The sequence below is a fragment of the Tursiops truncatus genome, chromosome 8, assembly GCF_011762595.2.
Source record: "Tursiops truncatus isolate mTurTru1 chromosome 8, mTurTru1.mat.Y, whole genome shotgun sequence".
NCBI classification, from domain to species: Eukaryota; Metazoa; Chordata; class Mammalia; order Artiodactyla; family Delphinidae; genus Tursiops; species Tursiops truncatus.
This window is the reverse complement of record NC_047041.1, coordinates 38,617,594-38,630,235: the sequence shown is the minus strand read 5'-3', so window position 1 is coordinate 38,630,235 and position 12,642 is coordinate 38,617,594. Positions and strand designations below refer to the sequence as shown.

The following is a 12,642-nucleotide window of genomic DNA, read 5'->3' as shown; positions in this document are numbered from 1 at the left end:
AAGCAACACTGAGTAATGTAAGCTGTCATTGACTGAGACCTTACCCTAGCTAGGTGGGAAGTTAGTCACATATCTTTGAACCCCTAACATGTGTCAGGCACTATTTTCTTGCCCATCTCCCCCCTCCTCCCCTCTTCTCTCCTCTCCACAGCCCTGCAAAGATTAAAGTTGAAGATAATGCAACTGGTATAAACAGTCTAGGTCAGTTCACCTTCCTTCTGGTTCTGTGTCCTAGCATCTGATTAATGCAACTCAGCATTAATTGATGGGGATGTTGTTTACTGTCCTGGCGTGGGGCATCCAAGTGTAAGAGTCACAACCCTGACACAGAGCAGTGGTCCTCTTTCAGGTCTAAGAGTCTGCCCCATCCCCCATCCCCCAGATCTAATGGAGATCCACTTGGGCAGTAGGAGTCATTGTATGGATGGGAGAGCAAAGGCCACTAAAGTTAACGCATTCACATGATGCTTTTAGAGAGGGTATGCCTCCCATTTGTTGTTGTTTATTCATTCACTCAATAACTATTGAGCACCTACTATGTGTCAAGCACTGGGAATACAAAAAAAAGAGTAAGATAGACACGGAGATCACCAGACTACACTCTCTACTGTGTCCCATCTCTAAAATGGGGTAACTTATACAGCAATAAACATTTACCGAACTTCTGCACTGCATCAGGGTACATCTTCCAACCAAGACAACTGCACACAATGGGAGATTCCCCGAAGGGAAGCTTGATACTCTAAGAGAGGACACTTGGATGCGGCCCAGACAAAAACCAATAGCTGTTCACTCCTGTGCCCTGTCGCATTGCCACCCTAGTCACTTTTAGAGGTCCTTAAGCCAGTGTCTCCTCACAGCCCAGCCCATGGAATAAAGTTGAACTTCCTCAGCTCAACATGCAGCCTTCCTTTCCTGATCTGACCCCTGCCTGCCTCTCTAGACTCATCTCCTGCTGCCCCTCACTAAAAGCAAACCCCTTTCTCATCACTATATCGACCTCCCCCTGGATCCTTGAATACATCATGCTCTCACACACCTGTGCGCCTCTGTGGAGGCTGTCATTACTATGTGCCTTCTACTTGGCCAGCTCCTGCTCATCTTTGAAGTTCCAGCTTAAGTCATCTATTCTGGGATCTCTTCCTGCTGCTGCCACCTACCCACCCCCACCCTGATCTGAATGAGTGGTCCATCCTCAGTGCTGCCACGGAACTTGCAGATTCCTGTGTCACAGAGTTGCCACACTGTACTGTCATTATCCTAGACAATGTGTGAGCTTCTTGGGGGCAGACATCTTGTTTTATTCACCTTTGCATCCCTTTCACAAGTAGTCTGGCAAATACTTGATGCATATTTGGTGGCTGGCCGGCTGGCTGGCTTGATGAATGAATGGATGGATGAATGAATGATGGCTAGGAACATATCCTCTACATATTTCTGCTTTCCTTGAGAATCTTTTTTGACTGTGGCAACCCAACTGGTTGCATAACTTCTTCCGGCACCACTACATCACTTCACCTTACCTTCAGCATACCTAGAGCATTTCATTCAGTTACCCCTCTCCCCCCAGAGCTTGTTAACCAAAGCTGGATGAGAGAGGAGAGAATTAAGTAGGTGTGGTTTGTCCGCTGGTGCTTTTGTAACCTAGGCAATAGAGTCATCCATCATACAATTTTAGAGCAGAAGGAAGCCCTAGGGATCACTGTGACAAAGGGGTGGGGCTAGAAATTCTACTGTGACCAGCTCCAAGCATTATCACACACCTCCTTGAGGTCACCACATCATGTATCTACAATCTTTGGAGGTATGGCTGGCTCATAGGAAGGGGAACCAGACCTGTGTCTGGATCTACCTAATAGGGAAGCACTACTCTTGGGTAAGTGATGAGCTTCTGGGGCGGATGGGCAACAGATACCATGATACCTGGCCCCAGTTCAGACAATCAGTATGTGATGATGGACGTGTCCAAGACAGAGTATGGTTGTATTGCCATATGTGGGTGAAGCGCTGTCACAGTGAATCAATGTGGCTAAAATGTGAAAGTCCTTGTGAGCAGCTGGATTAGGGTGGTTCTCAGAGGCCTAGGCTGCGGTTCAGGGAAAGGATGTAGGTCCTAAGAGGACTAGGCAGGGTGGCAAAATGGAAACATGGTGAAATGTTGAAATGAGATGAGAAAACTCGCACTAGAAACAAAGTGAGAGCTCTGCTGTGCCAGACCTAAGTCAGAATTGGACGAATTACAAAAGCATATTTGTAATCATTTATTAGGTAGATACGTTACACCAGACATGATGCTATGCCCTTTTCCCCCTAGTTTTTAAAATTTATCTTTTGTTAAAATGTCTATTTAATTTTTACTTTTTGTTTTTAAAAAAATAATGGTAAAACTCTGAATTCTACCTAAGTATGTATGGTAACATTTTTCACCTTTATTTTTGAAAGATAGTCTTTTTTAAAAAATTTTTTATTTTATATTGGATATATATTTTATATATAAATATATATAATATATTTATATTTTTATATATAATATAAATATATATTATTTATTAAATTATTATTATTTATTAAATTATATTAAATATAAATATATTTATTATATATTTTATATTTATATTTATTTTATATAGTTGATTTACAGTGTTGTGTTAGTTTCAGGGGTACAGCAAAGTGATTCAGTTATACATGAACATATATCCCTTCTTTCTGAAATTCTTTTCCCATTTAGGTTATTACAGAATATTAAGCAGAGCTCCCTGTGCTATACGTTAGGACCTTGCTGGTTATCTCTTGTAAATACAGTAGTGGGTATATGTCAATCCCAAAGGGCCTTTTTTGTATAGATATAGACTGTCGCCATTTATTCTCACAACAGCCATATTCTCCTTTTATGAATGAAAACACCTGAGCCTGAAGAGACCGAGAAACTTTCTCAAGGTCACTGGCAGAGTGGGGATTTGAACCGAGGGCTGCCTAATGCCAAGCTGCGCCAAGCTATTGCTCCACAACTCATCCTCCAACCCTTGCTACTCTGCCTTCTCAGTTAAAGGCTCTGGTGGCCCAGTTACAGATTCTTTATTGCTTACTTAATTGTCACGGTAGAAAAGAGCACTAGCTCTGAGCTGGGCCAAAAAATCAGCAGTTCTGTCACAAAGTGTGGATTATCATCCAAGACCCTCTGACGGCCGCCTCAGCTAACGCATTGCCAAGGCCTTGACCCACCTGCCTCAGAGCATCTTTCCTCCATCCCCTACCCCACACCCCCTGTTTCCCAGCACTGGCCGGTCCCATCTGCTCCATCTCTGAGGCCCACCGTGGGCTAATGGGGTTTACATTTCTAGTGAGGTACCAGGGAAAGTCCTGGAAGTGTCCAGGCCTTGAGGTGTTTTTCTTGGCTTTCTGGAGTCCTCTGAGAACTGCATTATCTACTAGGGAGGCTCAGTCATCCTGGTGAGTCATGGGCCTTGAGACAGGGCCAGATCCACGCAACATCTGCCTTTGCGGTATCCTCAGAGCATCTCAGGCTGCCATGAGGGTGGGTCAGCCTCCAGGAAGCTGGCTGGGGAGAACCCAGGATGTCTGAGGGTGATACAGAATTTCTGCAGGAAAGTCCCTCTGCCACTCCCGCTTCCTACACTCTTAAAATACCCTCAAGGACGTGGGCCGGTGGTTATGCAAACTTATTTTAAAGGCTTGGAACACATTTTCCAAATGAAATCATATGCAGTGCCTGACACACAAAGCAAAAGGGGGCCAGAGCCCTGGTTCTGATTGGCGCAGTGTAAGCTCCTTTGGCCGCTCCTTTGATTTGCCAGCTGCCACATCAGACGTGTGGGGATTTGTGCAGGAGGGGAGGCCTCCATAGCCCTTCTCAGTGAATCTATAAAACACTTCTTCATGTTATAGATGTGCTCGCTCAGCTGTTTGGGTATCCTGCTGCCATTCACTCTTCCCAGGGCACCCAGCCTGCTTAAGCTCCTCATTAGGGAAGAGTAAGGAAGTGTGGGAAACATTAACCTGGCAGTAGGGGCCAGGTGTGTCTAGAAATTCAGCGCTGCTGTTCCCATCCTGGTTATAAAAACAGGAAGGAGCGGATTTCCCTCCTGGTCCCTCTCAAGGTCAGGGAGAGTTTTAACATGTCAGGAAGGAAGGAAGGAAATTTTTCTGAGTGTGGTCTGGGTGCCAAGCACTGCTGTGGGCATTATTTCATTTTATTCAAATCCTCATTGAAATCTCTTCAAGTAGGTATTATTATCCCCATTTTTCAGATGAGGAAACTGAGCTTGGGAAGGCATGATAACTAAGGCACCATAAGACTCATATAGCAAACACCAGCAGAGCTCACATTCACACTCAGGCCTTCATTCCCCAGAGCTCTGCTCTGTCCATTTCACTTCTCCATCAGCTTCAAAGGGCATCTCCACCTTTCCATGAAGCTTGATCCTTTGTGTCTATTTCTTTTTTTCTTTAAATTTTATATTGGGGTAAATTTGAGCTTTGTGTCTATTTCTCTTGCATACAGGGTGGTAAAAAGATTAATACAACAGAATCTGGTATCCACGGTCTCCTATTAGCATTCGTTTTAACAAGTTTCATAAAGGTCATTTCTTTTCACAGAGGAGATACAGGCTAGGCAGGTTTGGAGACTTGTCAAAGATTAGTGGCAAAACTAAGGCCAGAACTCAGGCCTCTGATTCTCCTGCCGGCACCGACGGTAGGCTGACTGCTAAGGCCATAGCTTCTTGGAAAAACCATTTTAATGTGGAAAAAGAGAGACTCTTGTGCACCAGGTAGACTCTCTTTGCAGCGTCTGAAAGAAGCGATTCCCTCTCAGGCCTCTGTCCAGGATACTGGGGTGGAAAATGGGAGATCAGGATGGTCTCTGCATCTCAGCAGAAACTCAGATCCGTCCTATGGATGTCCCTTGTGATGATGTAGTCATAGATTTCAATGGCAGCAAATGTTTTTACCCTTAATCTTAACACAGGGTATTTTGTCTGATTTCACTCAGTAGATCCAACTGAGTGTGAGCTGGAAATGTATGATTTTCCTCTGCAGGGACCTTTTTCTTTGTGTATTTTTGGAATGGTTTATTCTGATTCATGGCCACATACACCTTCTAGTTGCTTCTTGGCTCAGCCAGAGTTTATTTCCTTTGATATGATGTTGAGTGGGGCATCTTTTAAATCTTCATCTCTATTCCATAGTTGGTAAAAGGAATCCTGGTCGCAGGGGTCTGGAGAGATCCAAGTTGTTTATATATTTCATAAAATGTCTTGCTTTTATTAGTAGCATCTACTTCATGGTATTTGAATTTTTCAGAGACTATATTTAGCATTTTTACCAAAATGAATCCTTGGCTTCCTGTCAGACTTAATATCATATCATCTCTGGGCTTGTATTGTTTCTGCTAAAAGTAATGATTTTTTTTTTCAGGTGAGATATAGTGAACTATTCTTCCTATAGAGCCCATTTCTTTTTTCTGGATGTTATCAAACGCTTAGAGCAGTTATCTGAGACTTGATTTTCATTTAAGGGAAACAAAGCAACTATATTTTCTTTCTCCCTTTCATCAAGGATTATATAAAAAGTGGGGTTGTACTAAAATAAAAGAATATTAAACCCTAGGAGAAGATGAGATGTCCTTTGGGCCAATTCAGCCCTGGAGCTAATGCTGAGACCAGTAAATGCAAAATTCTCTTTGATGAAACTGTATGGGTGGGTGCATATATTTTCCTGCTGTCCTCTGTTGGCTCGTCCTGAGAGGATGCAGATAAGGGACAGGATAACAGGAGAGAGTCATGCCTTTCTCAGAGCAGACACAGACCCACTCTTCCCTCCTAAATCTGTCCTGCCCATGCTCCCCAGGGTGAGGAGGGGGGGGGGGCAAGCATTGCTTCTCCACTCTGTTCTGCTGGTAACTAGCAGAGGGCCTCCAGGAGACGGAAGACTACCTGCAGAGCAGGTGAGCAAAGGGCGATGCCAGGGTAGAGAGGGAGGCAGAGGTAAGGCTTAGCTCGCTTCCTCCTGTCTTTCATGCTTGAGATTGGTGACCTCCCGGGGTAGGTGTTGGGAAGGCTGTGCACAGATCCGAGTGGCCTCTGGCTACCATTCTAACTTGTTGTTATGACATCCGTGCAGCTTCTTCTTGTAAAGGAATTGATAACGTCCCTTGGCTGAAAAAAAAAACTTCTCCTCATGTGGCATTTAGCCCTCACCCATCTCTTGGGGGAAGAAGCCACATCTGTTTGAGACCCCATCTCCTCCTTTTCTCCACTGACCAAGGGGCTGTAGCCCCTGGGGGCCTCCAGAGTCAAAGCAGCCCATATAAGCCTGCCCTCTCCGTGGCCTTTCCTCCAAGCAGAACCTGCAGTCGAGGTAGGCCCTGCCACCGTTGCAGCAGAGGCCAGCCAGGGGCTGATGGCACGCCCAGACTCCTGTGGGGCATGGTCCTGGTCCATAGCTGCCATCCTGCACACTAAGCAGGATATTAGCGATGGCTGTTTTGCTAGAAACCCCTCTGCTAGCCACTTGAAAAGCATTTGGAGTGTGCTTTTAGCTCTAGAAATGGATCTAAGAATTCCTTTGACCCTAGAGTTACGTTCAACGTGGCTATGTGAGCATACTTCATTTACAGAGGAATGAGGGTTATGATTAAGTGAGTTTTCCAGATAGCTGAAGTATAACTCTTTAAATGCCTAAATTTTGTTCAGGATTTTACTGTTTTGTAATAGTTGATAAAACTTTTTTCCCATGATTTTTTTATAAACTTTCTTGCCCTACTAACCAGAAAACAGTCACACCTTAGTTTATGGCTGGGGTTGGACCAAAATCTCATTTAGAAATATATTGTCTTTCATTTAGAAGCCATAATATGATATCCAACTTGTTTCAACGGTTCATAAACATGTTTGAATATGCCTAAAAAATAATCTTTACCAGGGAACACAGGAAGGTGTGATAGTGCTTCAGTTTGGGGGTGGAGACTGTGATAGGACAGGAGAGAGGACTTCCATTTTTCAGTTTATACCCATGGGTATTAAATGTTTTTTCCTTCACCTTGAATATATATTATTTGCTTATATAATAAAAATTAATTTAAAACATTTAGAATTATATATAATATAATATATATTATATAAGATTATTACTATTGATGAATAATATATTATTAACTTTATATATATAAAGAAATATTAAAGCTAGGGGCTGGGTTCCCAGTCTAGCTCCCCAAAGTCTGTTCAACTCATGATGTAGTGGGTAACAGCTAGAGTGGATATCGGACATCAGCCCCCTGCGTACTCTGTTTCTATGGAAAACCTGAGCCCCAGAAACACTCCCTTCTTGCTGCTTTCTCCCCACCTGTCCCACCTTCTAATAAATGCTGCCCTAGAAGTAGGATCAGACTCCTTCCCTGTCTTCAGTGGTCACGGCAGCAGGAAGCCCATTCTCCTCCAAGGACGGTCAAAAGAGGGGACTCCAGGGACTTCCCTGGTGGCGCAGTGGTTAAGAATCTGCCTACCCATGCAGGGGACACGGGTCCGAGCCCTGGTCTGGGAAGATCCCACATGCCGCGGAGCAACTAAGCCTGTGCGCCACAACTACTGAGCCTGTGCTCTAGAGCCCACAAACCACAACTACTGAGCCCACGTGTTGCAACTACTGAAGCCCACGTGCCTAGAGGCCACGCTCCGCAACTAGAGAAGCCACCGCAATGAGAAGCCTGTGCACTGCAATGAAGAGTAGCCCCCACTCGCCGCAACTAGAGAAGGCCCATGCACAGCAACAAAGACCCAATGCAGCCAAAAATAAATAAATAAAATAAATGAATTTATTTAAAAAAAAAAATGAGGGGACTCCGCATGCCTAAGCCTTCTATGTGGGAGAGAAAGGCACCGTGCTTGGTCTGTCTCACACTTTTCCTGTTTGGCTTCTCCTGACAATACAATGAGATAAGTATTATTATCAGGAAACTGAGGCTTTGAGAGATCTAGTAACATCCCTGTGATTTCTCCCCTAATAATTTGACAGCACTATTTCAACCTATAAGACTGTGCACTGTCCTTTATAACTCGGTGACCCTCCAGCAGAATCATTTCTTTATAAGAGGGCTATAAAAGTCAAGTGTGGGTAAGCACTTTGGACATTGCCTGAGGTTTAGTCAGGTCCTCTGAACCTATTAGAAGGTGAACAACATGAGGGCAGGAACCTGTTCCGAGCACTTTTGTATCTGCATTGCCTGGCACCATCCTGGAAGCATGGTCTATTCCCCATAAATATTGTTTGCTTAATAAGAAACATTATTGTTTGCTCTGCTCTGCTTCCTAAGACAGAAAATTGGAATCATATAGTTTAGAAAAATTGTCAACAACAGATATTGAAACAAGAAAAATATTTTCTCGTGAACCTTCAGTTGATCAGGAAATTTAAATAACTAAAGCGCTGTAAGAAAAGATCTTGGCTTACGAGCCATCCATTTATAGGAACAAATTGAAGGGGAGTCCATGGTGAGTTAGAACAGTTTGGTAGACTCCAGAACCTAATGACCTGGTGGTATATGAGTAATGCTCTTCCTACGTGGGAATGCCTGGTCCCAACTCCACATAACCAACTTTCAAGGCACCTCTTAGAAAGCAAACTAAAAGATGGGACAATGTACACAGCCTTTAATTTGAAGCATGATCTGTGGTTAGTGATTCCTTTCGGTAACTCAAATTGCTAAAGGAGAGAAAAGAGCCCATTTTTTCTCAGCTGTAAAGGAGCATGCCATCTAATAATAACTAACATTTACTTGATTTTCACAATGTGATAGTCTCTCTAAATGCTGTAGTTTATTGCATTCTCACCACAACCTTATGAGTTAGATATGATTATTACCTCCATTTTTACAGAAAACTAAGGTTAGCAGATATTAAACTATTAGTTAATAGTGGAGCTGGTATTAGAACCAAGGTCTGGCTGACCCCAAAGCCCTCTGTAGACTGTCTCTCTTGGAATACAAAGACTAGTTGCCTCCCGGTATGATGGGGAAATAGAGGAGACTGGTCCTGCAGACAGTCCATCTGAGCTCACCCACTTATGGATTCAGGGGTCAAAAGCTCCTATTCGGACCAAGAACTGACCGTTGGAATTTGGCAATGTCAAGGCCAGTCCTGGGCTGCACTAGTATCCACTTGAGGTTAGTGGTTACAAATTGAAAATAAGACCAGTCAGCATGAGATGGTATGTTTCTCCAATGATGTTTCACTGGGTGCTGGCAGACAGAAGATGAAGAATTAGATTCTATCAGGATTATGGTTTTCCCAAGGACTTAATATGGGGGGTGGGGAGAAGGAGAAAGAGAGAGAGGGGTAGAGAGGGAGAGATGGATTTGAAGGTGCATGTAAGAGAGAAATGATAATAATAAACCTGGAGACTAGGGTGGTTAAAAGAGGAAGGAAGGTCAAGAGGAGAGTGAGGAACAGAGAAAAGATCATGGGATAAGTAAATTATAGGAGCTGTTGGGGGTCAAGGAGACATTGGGTTAGGATAACAGAAAGAATAAGCTGCAAAGATAGGAGGTGGTGGTTGGAGAGTGGGATGCTTGGCATTGAGACTACAGTTGGTGTCACTCTGAGAGCAGGGAGCTGGGATAGCTGGAGATCCAGGAAGGGAGAGGAAGTTGAAGAGTTGAGAGACCAGCGTATGAGAAGAATCCATTAGGTAGAATTGGAAATAAGAATTATCATGGGGATGGTGTTGGGGGAAGTGACAGGGATCCAGATGCCAATATCTTCAAGGAATGAGGTAGAATAACACAATGGCTGCAGGGAGTAGGGGTGGTGGGCCATGTGGTCTCTTATTTTCAAGGAGAGTCAGGTTTCCATCAGAGTAAGGAATTGAAAGAAACATTCAGAGAAGAGGCTGAAGATATTGGGGATTGTGATGAACTGTGAATTCCTGAGGGCAAATAGAGGTTTCTAGGAGGTGGGAGGGGATGGATTGATGCGTGCAAACATTCACCCAAGCACATTCACTTCTCGGATTTGAGAGCTCAGATTGTCACGAGGCGGGGCGGGGGGGGGGGGCGGGAAGAAGAAGATAGAGAGATAGGCTAGGCAGCTCAAGAATGGTTACTTTGGGGAGTTACCTGATGGCCTAGTGGTTAGGATTCTGGGCTTTCACTGCTGTGGCCCTGGTTCAATCCCTGCAGGCTGCACACAGTGCAGCCAAAACAAAAAACAAAAAACAAAAAGAAGAAGAAGAAGAAGAAGAAGAAGAAGAAGAAGAAGAAGAAGAATGGATACCTTGGTGAGGAAGAAGGACAGTCTCAACCTGGTCCCCAGACATTCCTCTGTGAGCACTCCGGCCAAAGTGGCTTCTTTCTGTCCTCCATGGTAATTTGGGTAATTTGTAAACTGACAGTGGAAAACCCAGAGATGACTGAGAATTTACAGAATGAGAAGACCTTGGCACTGATCTGGGAGCCCTCAGTCTGCTGCAGCTGGTGATCTGATCAGTCTGAGACTATACAAGGCCATTGCCCAGGACATTGCCCAGACTGTTGACTCTCCAACTATCAGTGTCCAAGGACAGGGATGGAGAAGAGACAACCATTTTCCATGTTTGCTCTTTCCTTCCTCTGGCTTTCTCCCAGCAGCTCTCTAGAGCACATCCCCATAGCCCAGGGCCCTCCCAGGCAAGCAGTCAGTCAGTCCTGGTGGAAAACATAATGCATCTGCATAGGTTATTCAGGCCACTGACCCAAATAGGGAGATTCCCGCAATCTGACGTGAATTTCTTTAGGACCTACAACTCGGACTTTCAGACTCTAACTTCTGTTCCTATATTCTGTATTTGAAACCTCTCGACAATAGAAGGAGCACCGCTCTGCTCTACACACACACACACACACACACACACACACACACACACACACACACACAGACACCCATCACAGTTCTGTGCAGTCATCCATAAGTTACTTAACCTCTGAGCCCCAGTTTCCCTACCTGTGAAATGGAGACATATTGCCTTCCTTGCTCGAACCACGTAGTCTCTTAAGAGGAGGAAATACTGTTTGGAGTGGAGTTAGAATTCAGGTTCAGAAACAAGGAGATGGTTGGGAGTATTAAAAGCTCCTCCTTCCTTGCTGCAAGAAATATTCAAGCTCTGAAAATTCTGCCTCTCCCCATGAAAAGCACAGAAAAACGATTTCCCAAGCATCGGAGTAGTACAGACATAGTACAAAAAAGCAGGGATCGTTTTAAAACTGGTTATGCTCTAATTTGTAATGAAAGGTCGAAGAGGGTGGGGGTGGGGAAGCCACCGTCCAACCGGGAATTGGGAGGCAGCGCGCTCGCCGCTGCCGAGCTTAACGGCCGCGGTCGCCTAGCAACGGGCGGCGGGGGTGGGCGCGGGGAGCTCGCCGCTGCTGCTGCGCGCTCTCGGGTCTGCTGGACCCACCAGGAAACTTTGGGGCTCCTGGGCGCCGAGGCGTCGACGCTAGACCCAAAGGACGCCGCGATGCTCCCCGCGGGCTGAGGGCAGAGGATGAGGTCGCGGCCCTGCGCGCCCAGCCGGGCGATCCGTGGGGTCGCACCCACGGAAAGTTGGCGCGCACCTGTCCGCGCCCGGAAGACGCTTGGTCCCTGGGTGGAACTGCCCCCCCTGCCAAGTTTCTTTGACAATTTCTTACCCCTAGTGGATGGGGCATCTGGGACCCCGCGTGGCCCCCGGTTCACGGATTCCGGTCGCTGCGGGAGAGAAACCCGCGCTTTTCTAAGAGACCTACGACGGTAACTGATGCTTAATCCATTAGCCCTGAATGGTTGCGATTCTATTTTTGTTTTCTGCTTTTCTTCTTCCTCCAGACAGTGAGTTTGTGGAAGAAGCCTCATCCGCGCCCTACAGCCCCGAGGAGTTAGGTAAGTCTGCCCCTTTTGCTTTTTCTTCTCGAAATCCAGCCCGAGAACCGGGAATCTGGGGGGCGCCCGGGTCCAATCAGCCAGAGGGGTGGAGAGAAACGGTCAGGGAACACAGTTCCCCAGCTGTACGTTCCCTTCGCGGTGAGAACTGGCCTTTTCCTGGAGCTTATGCTTTGGGGGTGGCGGGGAAAGTGTCAGCTGTGCCGTGTGTGTGTGTGTGTGTGTGTGTGTGTGTGTGTGCGCGCGCGTGCGCGCGTGTGTGTGTGTGTGTGTGTGTGTGTGTCCAGGTCCGTGGTGCTGCTCCCTGGAGCGCGGCCCAACAAACTTCCCGGTCTGGGGGCCTCTGCAAGCCGCCTGACTCATCCTGCCTGGAACGATGCGGTGCGGGCTGGCTCAGTCTAGCCAGTACCTGCCCCAAGAAGGACATCGTGTGGCTAGTTCCTAACCTGAATTTAATGAAGTCCAGGGCCATAAACGTTCTGGTAATTAAATTTCAAGACTTGGGAGCTGCGTTCCTCCCTGATTTGTTTCTTCTTCGGGTGTCTGGGAACAGGGCATTTCATCTTCCTGTGCCTGTCGTTCTAAGTGTAGATTTGTGGTGGGTGAACGCGACGGTCTTGTCAGAGACAGACTTGCTCCTGTGAAGAGAAGGAAATTTGCATTGTCGGGATCCCTCTAAGTGTTCCTGCCACCCAGTCTCACTTGGTGGCTGAGTGGTTGATGGGTTTTTGTTTTT

The 12,642-nt window shown here is 45.8% G+C and overlaps 1 protein-coding gene across 10 annotated transcripts in view; it reads left to right on the top strand.

Moving 5' to 3' along the window:
• AMOTL1 (angiomotin like 1) overlaps positions 1 to 12,642 on the top strand; it is a 176,372-nt gene that overhangs the window by 31,429 nt on the left and 132,301 nt on the right. For 9 of the 10 annotated variants that reach the window (XM_033862129.2, XM_073808288.1, XM_073808289.1 and 6 more), the window contains one exon: positions 11,853 to 11,906. In XM_033862129.2, the coding sequence (XP_033718020.2) occupies positions 11,853 to 11,906 (54 nt within the window). Of the gene's footprint in view, positions 1 to 11,852; positions 11,907 to 12,642 lie in introns of those variants that run through there. The other variant, XM_073808296.1, reaches the window with a different exon arrangement.